Source organism: Penaeus chinensis, chromosome 6, assembly GCF_019202785.1.
Source record: "Penaeus chinensis breed Huanghai No. 1 chromosome 6, ASM1920278v2, whole genome shotgun sequence".
In the NCBI taxonomy this organism is placed as follows: domain Eukaryota; kingdom Metazoa; phylum Arthropoda; class Malacostraca; order Decapoda; family Penaeidae; genus Penaeus; species Penaeus chinensis.
The window spans coordinates 38,364,800-38,379,799 of record NC_061824.1 but is presented as its reverse complement, the minus strand read 5'-3'; the positions used below and the strand labels follow the sequence as shown (position 1 = coordinate 38,379,799).

The window sequence follows — 15,000 nt, the reverse complement described above, 5'->3', positions numbered from 1 at the left end:
TCAGTTACTTCTCCTGTGTAAATAAAAGAAATAGAAAAGAAAAAAAAGGAAGGTCAGTAAGCAAATGGAAAAGAAAACCATTCCTCATGAGACATTTTCTTGCCTTACATATTTATGCATGTCGATGTAATTGTTTTTTATATAGATGATCTCAATTTTCTCTTTGTGTTCAGTTTTTGTTGATACTAGAACAAATTAGGGAACTTTCTTCCTGTTTTAATGCTATTGTGGTGTTGCTTGATATATAGATATTGTACTTTTTTGTACATTGCAGAAACAGGACCAGAAATGTAGAGGTAGCTGATAATTAGTTTTATTTGTTTTGTATTAATTTCAACCTATTTGAAAAGAAGCTCTAATCCAATATAATTTTATTTTTCTGAAAACGGTGGAAAAAAAACAGATAAATTATACCCCATATTTTATTGTCCAATCATTTTCGCAGGAACATGGATGTGTACGACGACTTCAGCATTATGGAAGAGAGCGGGCAGCAACTGGCAGTCCTCCCAATCCTTTTCTTTCTGGGAACCCTACCTCTCTCTCTGGCACTTGGGAGTCTGGCTTGGGGATTCATCCTGTTCTTTGGAAACAGCGCTCATTTTGTTGTCACCAAGTGAGTTCTTTCTCTTTTTATTTTTATTTTTTTCTGTAGAAAGTATATTATAAGAAGAGCAGAGTTTTATGCTAAATATTGTGAGAAAATGCTGGGAGACTTTTAAAGGGTTCTGAGTTGGCTGTGGATCCAAAAGATACTTCCAATAAAGAATAATTGTTTTATGAATTACAGTCAAATTTAAGTCTTCATGCAGTGCAAATTATTATATTCCTTTCATTTTCACCTTGTTTATCATGTGTAGGGCCATCAGGTAATGGAAAATGCTTTCCAGTAGATTGCTATAATGAACTCACAGCTGATTCAGATGGAAAGGGCTGGCTGCGCATGAATTGCCATTCCCTCCCAGTCAAGGAAGCTGTGAGTGAGTGATGGCATTAGCTTTGGTAAAATGCAGGGTTAAAAGGAACTGGCCTTCCTACAGCATCATCCTGTGGCTTTGTACACATCTTCCTCTATCGACATCGGACATTCACCCAAACCTGTGCATATATGGGACTAACTATGACTCTAATAATAAACTTGTAAAAAATATTGACTACTATGAATAATATCTTTTAACTTTTGTTTTGCTCATATTAAAAGTCTCTCATCTGATAACTAATTGATTTTTCAATATACGCAGAGGCCATAACACCTGTTGTTATATACTAAAAGTTAATAATGCATGCCTTTCCAGCTTCAAAAGCTTTTTTAGTTATAGGATGATTTTTAAAAATCCTTCAGCTTTTCACATACACTAACTTGTTTCAAAATAAATTCCTAATTCCATAAATTTCCTAGTTAAAATGCTTGGTACTTGCACTGATAAGTAAATGCTTTGCAATTATGCTTCATTATGAGTTGCAGGAGATGACACAAGTTTGAGTTTGAACTGATGAAAAGAAGTTTTAGGTTCAGTGTTATTCAGGTTTAGAATGTTTATCTAGGAGAGGGAGAAACAGAATGAAATCTTGTGTAGAGAAGACAGTTGAGGTTTAAAACTGGGACCAGTTATAAGAGTTACGGTATCACGTTGAACTATATATAAAGAAAAAAAGGGGCAAATTTGTTATTCATGTTGTATGGACAGAACTTTTCTGTTGTTTGTTATGTATGTACGATTTTTGGTACACTCTACATATAGGAATTCATAAGCATTGGTTGTAGGTAGACCTGTGGATAGCCTAATGAATTTGCCTGACCAGGGAAATACATAATCATGTTTCATCTTTACTCTTTTTTTGAGTGTGTTAGTTTATTGTAGAATCTGGACATCAGAGAAAATATATTCACAAATGGAGTTGGCAATATTAAGAATTTGCATAGCATTTAAAACCGTCTAACACTATAAGATTTGGCTTGTAATTGTTTTGCATAAAAACAAGCATAAACAAAATACAAATTTTCTGCATCAATATAATTTTGTTAAACATTTAAAAGGCCAAAATGACAGTGGCAAACATCAGTCGTTGTTCTGCACTGCCTAATCCCTACCTCTCTTTTTTAATTCTCTGAGGATGCTATGAAAAGGAACCGCATTAAGATTTTGTTCTGCTATTGGTGATGTGACTCATGGCTTTCTCTCTCAGCTAATTGACCGGTTTGAAATTTTTGATGAAGTCTAATCCTTGAAAAATAAATAACTGCATGTACCTATTTTTCTTTTTCTGGCTCACCTAGGTGTATAAGATTGTATATTGATAAGGTAAATGTGTGTGAAAATAACAAAAGAGTAGCTGTATTTGTTGAAGCAAATCATGTCTAGAAATTATTCTCCATGAAGGTTGTAAACAAATTGATGGGAAGAATTTGCTATTGAAAAAAAACAAACCTAAGTGAGGACCTTGATTATCTTATTTGGCTTGCCAAAGCAGAATTCATTATTACATGTGTAGAAAAAGTGTATAAACGAGTTAACATTGTAAGAGATGTAATTGTTCGTCTTCCTTTATGTCTTGTTTTGAGAAGCTAGTCATTCTGATATATTGATTTTTACTAAATTTGTTTACCCTCCAAACATGATAATGATAATGACTGACCTGCGAGACATCAGAATTACTTTGTGGAATGCAATGTTTTTTCTTCATCTAAGAGAAGACAAGATGGGACTCCCAGACAGCATGGTGAAATTGGACAGTGATGCAAAATAAATTCTGAATTAAGAGATGTTGGTTGAAGATTTGAAGCAGCTTGATGAGTTAGGTGCTGGACAGTTAGTTGAAAAAAACATTAGTTAGAAATAGAAACAGGCAGTTGCAATGTTTGTTGAGAAAATGGTGGATGAAGAAACAGAACTCAAAGATGATAGTAAGCATTCAACCATTACAAAACTTTCTCACTGGGAAGATGGCGAAAAGTATTGTTCGTTGAAGAATTATTGCTGATAATACCTCACATGCAATAAACACCTTAGTCCAAACTGTAAACAAGTTAATACCCCTTATACTAGGGAATAGGCCCTCATTGCTTTTGTTTTATCATTTTTTTAAATTTTGGTTTATGATACAAGAGAGTACAATTTGTACTGCTGTTATTTTTTTTTTTATGACAAAAGATTGGACAATTGTAAAGATTAACATATCTTAACATATTGATGGATCACGTGCACAAGTGTCATAACATACTGCTTCGTCTGTGGGGTATGGCTGTATGCATGGCGACGTGCCAGAGCGCAAGGAGCAGGAAGTTTCGCTTCTCGTAGCGGACTCCCGTGCTTGGTGCCTGGACATTGCCAGAAATCAGCAGAGTTTATGACGCTCAGAGATTTCTGATACCCGTCAGCGTGGGGTTAAGGAAGTTAACTGAAGTTTATCAAAGATATCTATGGTAAATTCAGAGTATGACCATGTATATCATAAATGCCTTTTTGAAATAAAATTGTAACGGTTTTCATGAATGACCTAGTCATATATTATTCCTTGATAATATGATTAATCTTAAGGTCAAGAAGAATGTAACCTAATGATACACAAAAAGACCAGAAGGTAAAAGCAACAGAGAATATTAGTTGCATTTAATATATAACAAAATATCTTTGTTTTATACATAGCCTCACTTTTTTCAGGCAATGATGAAACAAGAGAACCATTCAATTCCCTGAACACAGACCTCCTGTATGGATAGCATCTAGATAGGGAAAAGCAAGGGTTTTGTGTTTAGGAAACTAGTGGAAATTGCTGTTATTTCTTTATGGATTAATTTAATGATTTGATTTATTTATCTATTTAATTATTTATTTATTTATCTATTTAATTATTGATTTATTTATTTGTTATTTATTCAGTTAATTTATTTGTTTTTTATAAGATGCAATAAAAACAGGTGCATTTCTTTATTTTTATCCTTTCCTAGTGAAGTAATACACTGTTGGAATAGTTGTCACAGCCGTTAGCCTTAACAAAAAAGGAAGGGGGAACTCAAACATGTAACAAATCTTAAACTAGTAAGCCAACTGTCCATATTACTAGTGACAGCAAATCAGAGAAAATCCTTAAATTAGTTTCTGAGACTTTCATGTAAGAATATGGAATATGACATTTACAGATGAAAGTGCATGCTCAACGTTACTGATATTCTGTGTATGGGAACAAGCAAGTAACGTACACCGTAGCACGGAACACTTGTATGCTATTGATAATATGCACTTCATATCTTACCCTTCATTAGTGACATAACTTGGCTAAATTGTTAGTAGATTTTCTATGTTAAAGTTCACCAGTTTGGTTCCTGGAAATAAATATTCTCAGAAATATTCGATTAACAACTCAGTTGTACATTCTTCCCAGTCATGAATTTTTTTGTCCATTCCTAATTTCTTGATCATGCCAGCGTTATCTGGTATCCCCTCCCCTCTCCTCTCTTTTCTCCTCTCCTCTCCTCTCCTCTCCTCTCCTCTCCTCTCCTTTCTTCTCTCCTCTCCTCTCCTCTCCTCTCCTCTCCTCTCCTCTCCTCTCCTCTCCTCTCCTCTCCTCTCCTCTCCTCTCCTCTCCTCTCCTCTCCTTTCTTCTCCTCTCCTCTCCTCTCCTCTCCTCTCCTCTCCTCTCCTCTCCTCTCCTCTCCTCTCCTCTCCTCTCCTCTCCTCTCCTCTCCTCTCCTCTCCTCTCCTCTCCTCTCCTCTCCTCTCCTCTCCTCTCCTCTCCTCTCCTCTCCTCCTCTCCTCTCCTCTCCTCTTCTCCTCCCTACACCTACTTCCCTTTCCTCTTTTCTCTCCAACCTCCCCTTCCCTTCCCTCTTTCCCTCCCTACCTCTTCCTCCCTTTTCCTGTGCTTCTCCATCCTTTCCCTCTTCCCCTCCCTATCTCCTCTTTCTTCCTGCCCTCCCTACATCTCCATCCATGCTCCTCTCTCTACCTCCTCTTCTTGCTTCCCCTCCATACCTCTCCGTCTTTTTTCCCCTCCCTACCTCCTCCTCTCTCTCTCCCTCCCTACCTCCCCTTCCCCCCCACTTCCTATCTAGACTTAAATACTACTAGTGTAACTCTCATCCCAGTGATGATGTGACCTTAATATCTGGCTTGATTAATGTTGCAGAGTATTGGGACGTAGCTTAGGAGGAGGTGATATGATTGCAGATTTGGCAATGTCGGGATTGTCGCGAGTGCCCGTGTTGCTAGGCGTGGCTCTCATCTCCTTGGCTTATTCTACTTGCGGGACTTTGGCACTATGTCTGGCCGGCTTTTTTTATTTCATCAAGGTGAATGTACTCTTAATCATTGCCCCCTCCCCAGATTGTGATCTTTTACGATAGTGTGAGGTTAGTTTTTGTTTTTTTTCCCTTTTTTTCTAAACTGATCCTGAACGAGAAGCATATCTTTTGTACATACACCTGAAGAAAGGAAAGTAAGAAAGAACATGTTGCATATTGCTCTTTTTTTTCTTTTTGTAATCTAATTTTGAATTGACCCATAACCTTTCCAAAAATAGAACTTATTTTGTATAGATAACCAAAATAGACACTTGATAAAGTAGAATCACATTACTAAAGGAAAGAATCATAAACAAAACTCTCTCCAAGGCAACAGTGCTGTATACATTAGCTTCCATTAGCTTTACCATGTAGATAAGCTTCCAGAGAAGAAACACTGCATGGCTTTCTGTCCAGTTGAACATTGCCTTATATCTTGCTCACATTAATTTAGTATCTGTTTATGCTGAAGTGTGGCTATGAAAGTGAAATAACCCTTGCTTGTGCTACCAGGTGTTTAAGCTGTATGAAGACTTCATCGAGAAGATTGTCGTGGGGCTGATTCCGGGCACATCTGAGAACAGGTCAAAGACAGACAAGGCCCTCTCGCAGCTTAATTTCCACACGACTCTCATGATGATGATCTTCCTTGTGAGTGCTCTCAATGCTCCTGCTTTCATTGTGTGGGGCAAGCTGCTAAGGTAGGTTTTATGGGGTTAATAAGGGTACTTTTGTCTTTTTTATTAATTTTAGAGGGTGCTTTTATATACATTATGATAAAACAATTTGACCCTTGAGATTACTGACTGAAATGACCTGAAATTCCCATTGATGGCATTTTAACTCGCATGCCTTTTTGCAGTCATAACTTACAGTTGGTGCAAGATCCAAGCCTTTATGTAGCAGTGACTGTCTTGATAGGCCTCTGCTTCCTCTGGCAAAAGAAAGTTCCACAATGTGATAAGTAAGTTATTGACTTTTGTACGCTATTAGTTGGAGTATTTTTGAAGGTGGCTTTTTTAAATTATTAGATATGACTATTTTAGTTAATATTGTTTTTAATGTATTATTTTTTCCCCATGGTAATATTTTGTTAGGTTCTCTTGATATATAGGTTTTATAATTTATTTGATAAGTCTTCTACTGAACTTTAAAGAAAATCAAATGACTAAAGGTGATCTCTCTGTATTTCCACTTCAGGAGATTCTACAAGCAACTGGGTTATTTGGTACACTCCTTAGCTGTGTTGACCCTCCTGTATGGCAGCGTGAATTTGTACCGCGTGTCCTACATCCTATCAGCAGCTGTAATCCTTGTCGTGGCTCATCAACTCGTGGCTCCAAGGAAACCGCCCCAGAGGGAGGGCCAGGAGGACGAAAGCCCAAGTGAAAGAAGCCGTCCTTTCATGGCACAGGTTGATGAGTCAGAATCCGACGGCACCAATTCTGGCAGCATTACCTCAGACAATGACTCTGGGCCAAACCAGAGGATTATTTGAGAAGGAGAAGAAGAAGAGAAGAAAAAGACAGGGGAGGGAAATAAGACATAGATGATACAGTAATCAAATGACTCTTGTCGTGTGGTTTTGCCCTGTAGGGGACACTTTTTGAGGCAAGGAGGAGCGGTCAGTAACTAGAAACAATGGGTAAATTTTTATTAATAGTCAGATGACATAGTTACTTCGACCATGAATCTGGATGCGCATGTAAATGGAGCACATGCCTGTGTGTTTCAAGATTGCCATCCTTTTCACTGGCTCCCTTAATCCTGTAATAAGAGTCTGCCTCTGGTCCTGCCTCCATTGACAAGGTGATGTGATGGTCAGTTTTAGGTTAAAATTGGTAAAGAACCTCACCCTCACAGGCTAGTCCAGTTTGGCCAGTATTCAAGACTGGCATAAAACTTGTCATATTTGTTGAAGAAGAACAGTAAGCACCCATGTCATGTTCACGAGAGCTGCATCTAGAAATATTTTCTTTATCCTCATAGAAATTGCATCTTAGGCAGGTATGATGATGTCACAATGTACTAGTTAATCACTGCTCATACTAGAAGAGTAATATATGATGTATGCTTAGGGTTTCATTGTTATCATCTCATATGCATGTGATTTCAGATGTCCATTCATACTGTTGTATAAATCTGGAATAGCTGTAACTGTGTGGTACGGAATTCATGAAATACTTGTGCAATTTGTGTTGGAAATGATGACTGTCATGACTGGAATTCTCCTGTTATAATTACCTCTTGGATATGTTTATCCAATTGTTTTTTTTTAATTTTTATTTCTTTATTATTATTTTACTATCAAGTATTGTGATAAGTGTTTGTACTTTTCCTTTTGTGGGCAGCTTTTGAAGATAGTTATCCGTGATGATATTTTCCTTCTTTTCTTTCTCTCTCTGTGGATAATGTAATGTGTCAAAAGAAAAAAGAAAAGAAAAAAATTCTGCCCTGGAATCAAACCAATCTGCATAAATAATCTCTGAGCAAAAAGTGTCAAAAGTGGGATGAATTGTTAATTGATCAAATTATATTGAAGTATATCTACACTTAGATTGTTATTTTTTGAGAGAAATCTTAATACATGAATGTCTGTTTTTAAGAATATAATGGAAGATTCTAATCACAACTTGCTTTTTAAAAATTATTAACACATACTAATGATATATAAGAATTTATGTTTGCAATTTACATTGATATTGATTTTATATGACAGTCCTGTAACAATTGGACTTCAGTAGGCACAGACTAGATAATCAAATTTTGCTGATGGTAAATGTCATGAAGCTGACTTACAAATGTTGTTATACTGCATTCCAAATAAAAATGTTAAAAAATCATTATTAAGGCTTTGATTGGTTCCTTATATGTGTAAGTAGTAGTAATAAATGCAGGTTAATGATTATATCTGTTTTACATAAATGAAAAGGAGGCTATTTTAATTATAGAAGAATAGAATATACATAGTTTAAAATGGGAGAATGTTTAGAGGAAATTCTGTAACAGCGTTTATGGTAAGAAAACAATGTTTTTTTTTTATGGTGATTTTTAAATTTTCGTGTGTTGGAACAAGTATATAATCAGTTTTACATTCAGCAGTTTAAGTGGTATCTTTATTAACACAATTTCTATATAAATTACTGCAGTGAATAAGATGTTAGAAATATACAAAGCAATCAAGAGAACTATGGTGATTTACCATAAGATACCAATTTTTTTTTTTTTCATAACATTTTTACTGCTGTCATTGTTAACATATATCGGTAAATAATGGATATCATACATAAATTCTGATAATACATAAGATAATATCACAAGCTAAAGATCAGTGAGGCTGTAATACAGGTACTCAAAGTTTGCTGTGAAAAAGATACTGAAGTACTTGTAAGAAACCAGGTACTTGACAAAATGGTTCATTTACATATTCACAGAGGTTAGAATTCATTAAGGAACAAAATAATGAAAATAATAGTTATAATATTGATGATGAAGATTATAGTAATGAGAATAATAATATTAATAATGATAATAGTGATAATAATGATAATAATAATAATAATAATAATTATAATAATAATAATAATAACGATCATCATAACAATAATAAAATGATAATGATAATAATGATAATAATAATAATAATGATAATGATAATAATAATGATAATGATAATAATAATAATAATAATAATAATAATAATAATAATAATAATAATAATAATAATAATAATAATAATAATAATAATAATAATAATAATAATAATGATAATGATAATGATGATAATAGTATCAATAATAATAATAGTAATAATAATAATAATAATAATAATAATAATAATAATGATAATAATAATAATAATAATAATAATAATAATAATAATAATAATAATAGTAATAATAATAACAATAACAATAACAATAACAATAACAATAATGATAATGATAATAATAATAATAATAATAATAATGATAATGATAATGATAATGATAATGATAATGATAATGATAATGATAATGATAATGATAATGATAATGATAATGATAATGATAATGATAATGATAATGATAATAATAATCATAGATAAATGAATAAATAGATAAATAATAATAATAATAAATACTACTACTAATAATAGTGATAATGATGATAATAATAACAATAACAATGATAATAATGACAATAATAAAAATGATGACTACAATAATAAAGATAATAACATAACGATAATAACAAAATGATAACAACAAGAAAGAAAATCAAACCGGGTTAAACCCTTTACCCCAGCGCTCTCTACGACATCCGAACTCCGGCGCCGATGTAAACAAACAAACTCGTCCGTTCCTTCTGGTCCCTTGCGTTCACTACTTCACTAACTACTGTATAGTCCATAAGTATAGCGAGAATAAAAGTCCTAATGGCTTAAAAGGGCGGAAGGAAGGAGCATATTTACTAATGCTATATCAACGTTTAGATTAATTGGAAGGTTAGTTAATAAACGACTTAATTGTCTATTTGTTTCGTAAATGCTGATGTACTTATTCTGTTTTTTTTGTTATGTATTTGTTTTTAGTTGTCAGATGTTTTTCTGTATAATATGAGAGTTTTGTTTATATTTCAGATGCTTACTACCTTGAGCATTATGTATATATTGGGCAAGGGTGACACTGCCAGACAAAATCTCAATGAAGATTTAAGAGATGTTCTGTATTGGAATTATAGTGATAACAATATATGTATGTGTCTGTCTGTCTGTTTATGTTTATGTGTGTGTGTCTATCTCTCTGTCAGTCTGCCTGCCTGTGTGCTTGTTTAGTTTGACTGTGTGCGTGCGCGTGCGCGTGTGCGTGTGCGTGTGCGTGTGCGTGTGCGTGTGCGTGTGCGTGTGCGTGTGCGTGTGCGTGTGCGTGTGCGTGTGCGTGTGCGTGTGCGTGTGCGTGTGCGTGTGCGTGTGCGTGTGCGTGTGCGTGTGCGTGTGCGTGTGCGTGTGTGGGGTGTGTGTGGTGTTGGTGGTGTGTGTGTGAGATATATCATATATTACATATTATATATATCTTGATTTCATTATTGCCCTTTGATAAACTTAAATGATTTTCTAGAACCAGTCTACATCTTGAATCAAACAAATGTAGTATTCTTCATAATGTCAAATGTATGTTTATAGTTGGTTTCAGTCAGTGCTAGCAACAGTAGAGTTGATACATGGTCCAGTAGGTGGGAATGGCATAAGGTGTCGTCCGGAAAAGGTGGGGTTAGATGATGTGGAATTTATGCATTTGCATCATTGTTAGAGAGCTGAGCCTCCTAAGACCTCCCAGTTTAGGAAGCCTGCTGCCCCACCCCCCAACCCTTCCTGCCTGGACTGATAATCACCTCCACTTCTGGCCGGCTAGATAGGTCTTGGTCAGGTCTGAGTGACGTTATAACTAGCTCAGCTGTAAACAGCCTTGCTGCAAACCCAATCCTGGGCTACCGTGCAAGTTAGGGGAGATTTGGGATATTTGAATTATGTGTATTTATTAATCATTAATTATTTCTTCTTTATTTAGTAAGAAGAAGAATAAGTCCACTGATACCAAATTTGCTGGGTTTTAAGATGCTAACTGGCTCTGGAAAATGACCAAAACCATTTTTATGCATTATTAGGAAGAGATTCAGTATTTTGTAAGTATGAAATAAATACAGTAGGTATCTGATTTTATCTCTTTTTTTTCAGAGTACATAAATGATAGCCATGATGAAGTCAGTAACGTACAGTTCATTTTTGAATCGGAGCTGGAGTTTCATGTCGAGATCTTATGAAGTGTTGCATTTATCAAGAAAAGGGATTTCTTCATCTGCTTCAAGAGGTTAGAGAATGAAATGCTTTCGTTGAAATATTATTTTTTATGACATTTTAGATATATTTTTTGTAATCCATTTTAAATAGGTAATGAACTTTGAACTTTTAGTAATGCTTCGGATAAATGTGTTTTAATATGTTTCAGTTTAAAATGTTTCTAGATTTATATATTTATTTGTATATAATTTAATCCAGAAATTTGAAGTACTTGTGTAAACTGTCTATGTTAAATGTTGAGAATAAGACCACATGAAAATAGAGAAAAAAGGTATTGGCCAAATGAAACACATGACACAGTACTATTTGGTACAAAAACAAGCTATTAATCTATGCTAGCATGGCTGAGTCCAGTACTGATATATCTTCTGTGCATTGTGCTGCAGTAAAATCCTTTACCATATAAGTTCTAATCAGATAAATCTTGTCAGTCTCCCTTGCAACTTATTATCAACTAAAGAACCAGGCTGAGCCAAATACTTAAGGCCACATCAATACTTTGTGTAGTTGGAATTACCAAAACTGTTATTCATTAATGGTACTAATCTATACTTGATAGCTCTAGCAACGGCATTGCCTTCTTTTTAACAGAGAGGGTCTCCAAAGTTCCACAGCAACCTGTGACCTACATCCATCAAGGAGAAGGAGCTCCCCCCAGAGACCAAAGTAGACCTGAAGTTAGTGCAGCTTCTGGAGAAACTCTCGCTTGTGGACTTTGCAAATAAGGAGGGTGTGGCCAGACTTGAAGCTGCCATAGAGTAAGGAATTACCTATTAAAACAGTGTGTTTAAATGCGTTGGGATAGTTTGAGGATTTGAATTACTCATTGGGTATCCTATTGTATGAGAATTTTGGACTGTGTTATGATATGTGATATTGTCATGAAGCTATGATTATATCCATGTATATGGTACCACTTTAAAATGATTGTTCTTTGCTTCCAGTTTAGCTGACAAATTGAGTGTTGTTGATACTGATGGTGTGGAACCTATGATCACTGTGCTGGAGGATAGGTTAGTATTGAAAAACATAATATAATAGAATACAGGTTTTTTGTAGAATTTGTAGAAAAAGAAAATGTTATAAAGTTGATATAGTAATATTACAGTAGACAATTTTATTTAATCTTAACTGAAAACTATTTTCAGCATATGTATTAGTTGTAAGTGGTCCATTCTGTAACATGGTGTACTTAATACCTCTGACTTTTTCTTTATATCACCAGGTCCCTTCCTCTTGCGGATGATGAGGTAACCACAGGTGACATGAGTGAAGAGCTGTTAGGTTGTGCAGTAAAGACCCTGGAGGATTACTTTGTAACTCCTCCAGGGAACATTGACTTTGCTCAAGACGAAAAATATTACCATAAACTAGGAGAGAATAAAGAGAAAAAAGCATTATAGGATTCTTTTGGGAATTTTCAATGGAATATGTATAGTATATGAATATATTGTGAATAAAGATTTGTAGATAAGGGTCTTCCATGTTTCTCTCTCCTTATTACATGAATTATACATAGTTTTTTTGTACAAGGTTGATCTACTAACTCTATGGATACAGTATTTAATTTTTTGCTTCACAACTTAGACAAAAAAAAGAAATGATACATAGCACAACTTATATAATTTATTTTGTTACCTATTCCATTTCTGAGTACACACATTGCATAACACACTGCAAATACTTTTAGCAGGAAATGTTTACCAAAGCTTTCATGGTACACAAAATTAGTAATACATAATTGGTAGGGGAAGGATATAAGGATCATTTCTTGTTTAAGGTAGCACATCTGTCTTAAAAATATTATTCTTTGGTAAAATATTGCTACTCATTATAGTTGCAACAGTTACATACAACTTGGTGAATAGGAATCAAATATCAACATAAGAAGTTTCGTAAAAAAGGTGCCTCCTGATCCCTTTATATTATCTTTTTGTGTGTGATTGTTTTTTGATTGTTGTTATTCTTATTGTAATTATTTAAATGATGATAATAATGATAATTATATTAATAGTGATAGTAATAATACTAGTAATAGTAATAATGATAAAAAAAGTAATGATAATAATAACAATAATAAGAATCGTAATAATAATGATATTAATGATAATAATAATAGTAATGATATTAATAATAATAGTAATGATATTATCAATAGTAATAACAATAATATTAATAAAAATGATAATGATAATGATAATGATAATAATAATGATAATAATAATAATAATAATAATAATAATAATAATAATAATAATAATAATAATAATAATAATAATAATAATAATAATAATAATAGTAATGATAATAGTAATATTAATGATATTATCAATAGTAATAACAATAATACTAATAAAAATGATAATGATAATAATAATGATAATAATAATGATAATAATAATAATAATAATAATAATAATAATAATAATAATAATAATAATAATAATAATAATAATAATAATAATAATAATAATAATAGTAATAATAATAGTAATAATAATAGTAATGATTATGAAACCGATGATTATAATAATAATAATAATAATAATAATAATAATAATGATAATGATAATGATAATGATAATAATAATAATAATAATAATAATAATAACAATAACAATAACAATAACAATAACAATAACAACAACAACAACAACAACAACAACAACAACAACAACAACAACAACAACAACAACAACAACAACAACAACAACAACAACAATAATAATAATAATAATAATAATAATAATAATGATAGTGATAGTGATAATAATAACAATAACTAGAAGAAGAATGATAACAATGATAATGACAATAATAGTAATGAAAATCACAATGATAATCATAATCATAATAATAATAATATCATAGTGATAATAATGATAACAGTAATGATGGGGATAATAAATGAAAAATATTAATAATAGCAATAATAATAATAACTATCGTCATTATTACAATCATTATCATTCTCATTATTATTATCATTAATATAATCTGTATTATTATTATTATTATTTTTATTATTATTCATATTATTATTGATATTATTATTGTTGTTGTTATTATTATTTTTATCATTGTCATTATAGATATTATTATCATTATTTTCATAATTATTATTTTTGTTATTAACCTTATCATCCCTATAATCAATATTAGTATTAGTACTATTATCATCATCATTATTGACTAAACTATTACTCTTCATATCACGATTACTGTTATTATCAGTATCATTATTCTTATCGTAAAATGATGATTATTCGGTATCAGTAGGATTAGTATAAATATTGCCATTACATATTTTCGAATTATCCTAATTGTCTCTACACATTTCTCTCTTCGTTCTAACACTGACATATCGAAAGGAAGTGACTGATATGCAAGGTCAAAGGTCAAGGAGTGTTCCCAGGTCAGGTCAGGTCATGCCGGAAATATCATGACATCGATATGGAAAGGCTATTTTAGTCATAGTGGTGTCATATTTGTGCCAACGTTGCTACAGTAATAATGATGATGTTGTTGATAGTAATGCTAATAATAATTATGTTACTGATAATGATGATAATAGTAGTGATATGAGAAATGGCAATCGCTATTTTGTTATTACTGTTTTCATTATCATTATTACTTTCATCATCTTTATATTTATTGTTATATCTACCTTTATCATTATATTTATTGTTATATATACCTTTATCATTACATTTATTATTATCATTATCATTACTATTATTCCGATTATCATTATTATTATTATTATTATTATTATTATTATTATCATCATCATCATTTTTAATGTTATTGTTATTAATATTATTATTATTATCATTATTATTATCATTATTATTATTATTATTATTATTATTATCATTAT

General features: G+C 32.4%; 2 protein-coding genes across 2 annotated transcripts in view; both read left to right on the top strand.

Annotated features, from left to right (window-relative positions):
* The window catches only part of LOC125026269 (GPI inositol-deacylase-like), a 16,114-nt gene extending 7,990 nt beyond the window's left edge, over nucleotides 1-8,124 (top strand). The window contains exons 12-16 of the mRNA XM_047614573.1: nucleotides 446-616; nucleotides 5,128-5,290; nucleotides 5,795-5,982; nucleotides 6,144-6,245; nucleotides 6,482-8,124. Coding sequence (XP_047470529.1) covers nucleotides 446-616; nucleotides 5,128-5,290; nucleotides 5,795-5,982; nucleotides 6,144-6,245; nucleotides 6,482-6,779 — 922 coding nt within the window. The 3' untranslated portion in view covers nucleotides 6,780-8,124. The remainder of the gene's footprint in view (nucleotides 1-445; nucleotides 617-5,127; nucleotides 5,291-5,794; nucleotides 5,983-6,143; nucleotides 6,246-6,481) is intronic.
* Nucleotides 8,125-11,460: 3,336 nt separating this feature from the next.
* On the top strand, nucleotides 11,461-12,598 carry LOC125026268 (glutamyl-tRNA(Gln) amidotransferase subunit C, mitochondrial-like). Its single transcript, XM_047614572.1, has 4 exons — nucleotides 11,461-11,505; nucleotides 11,760-11,878; nucleotides 12,065-12,133; nucleotides 12,346-12,598. The coding sequence occupies exons 1-4, from the start codon at nucleotides 11,461-11,463 to the stop codon at nucleotides 12,521-12,523; spliced, it is 411 nt and encodes a 136-aa protein (XP_047470528.1). The 3' UTR covers nucleotides 12,524-12,598.
* The last annotated feature ends 2,402 nt before the right edge of the window (nucleotides 12,599-15,000 follow it).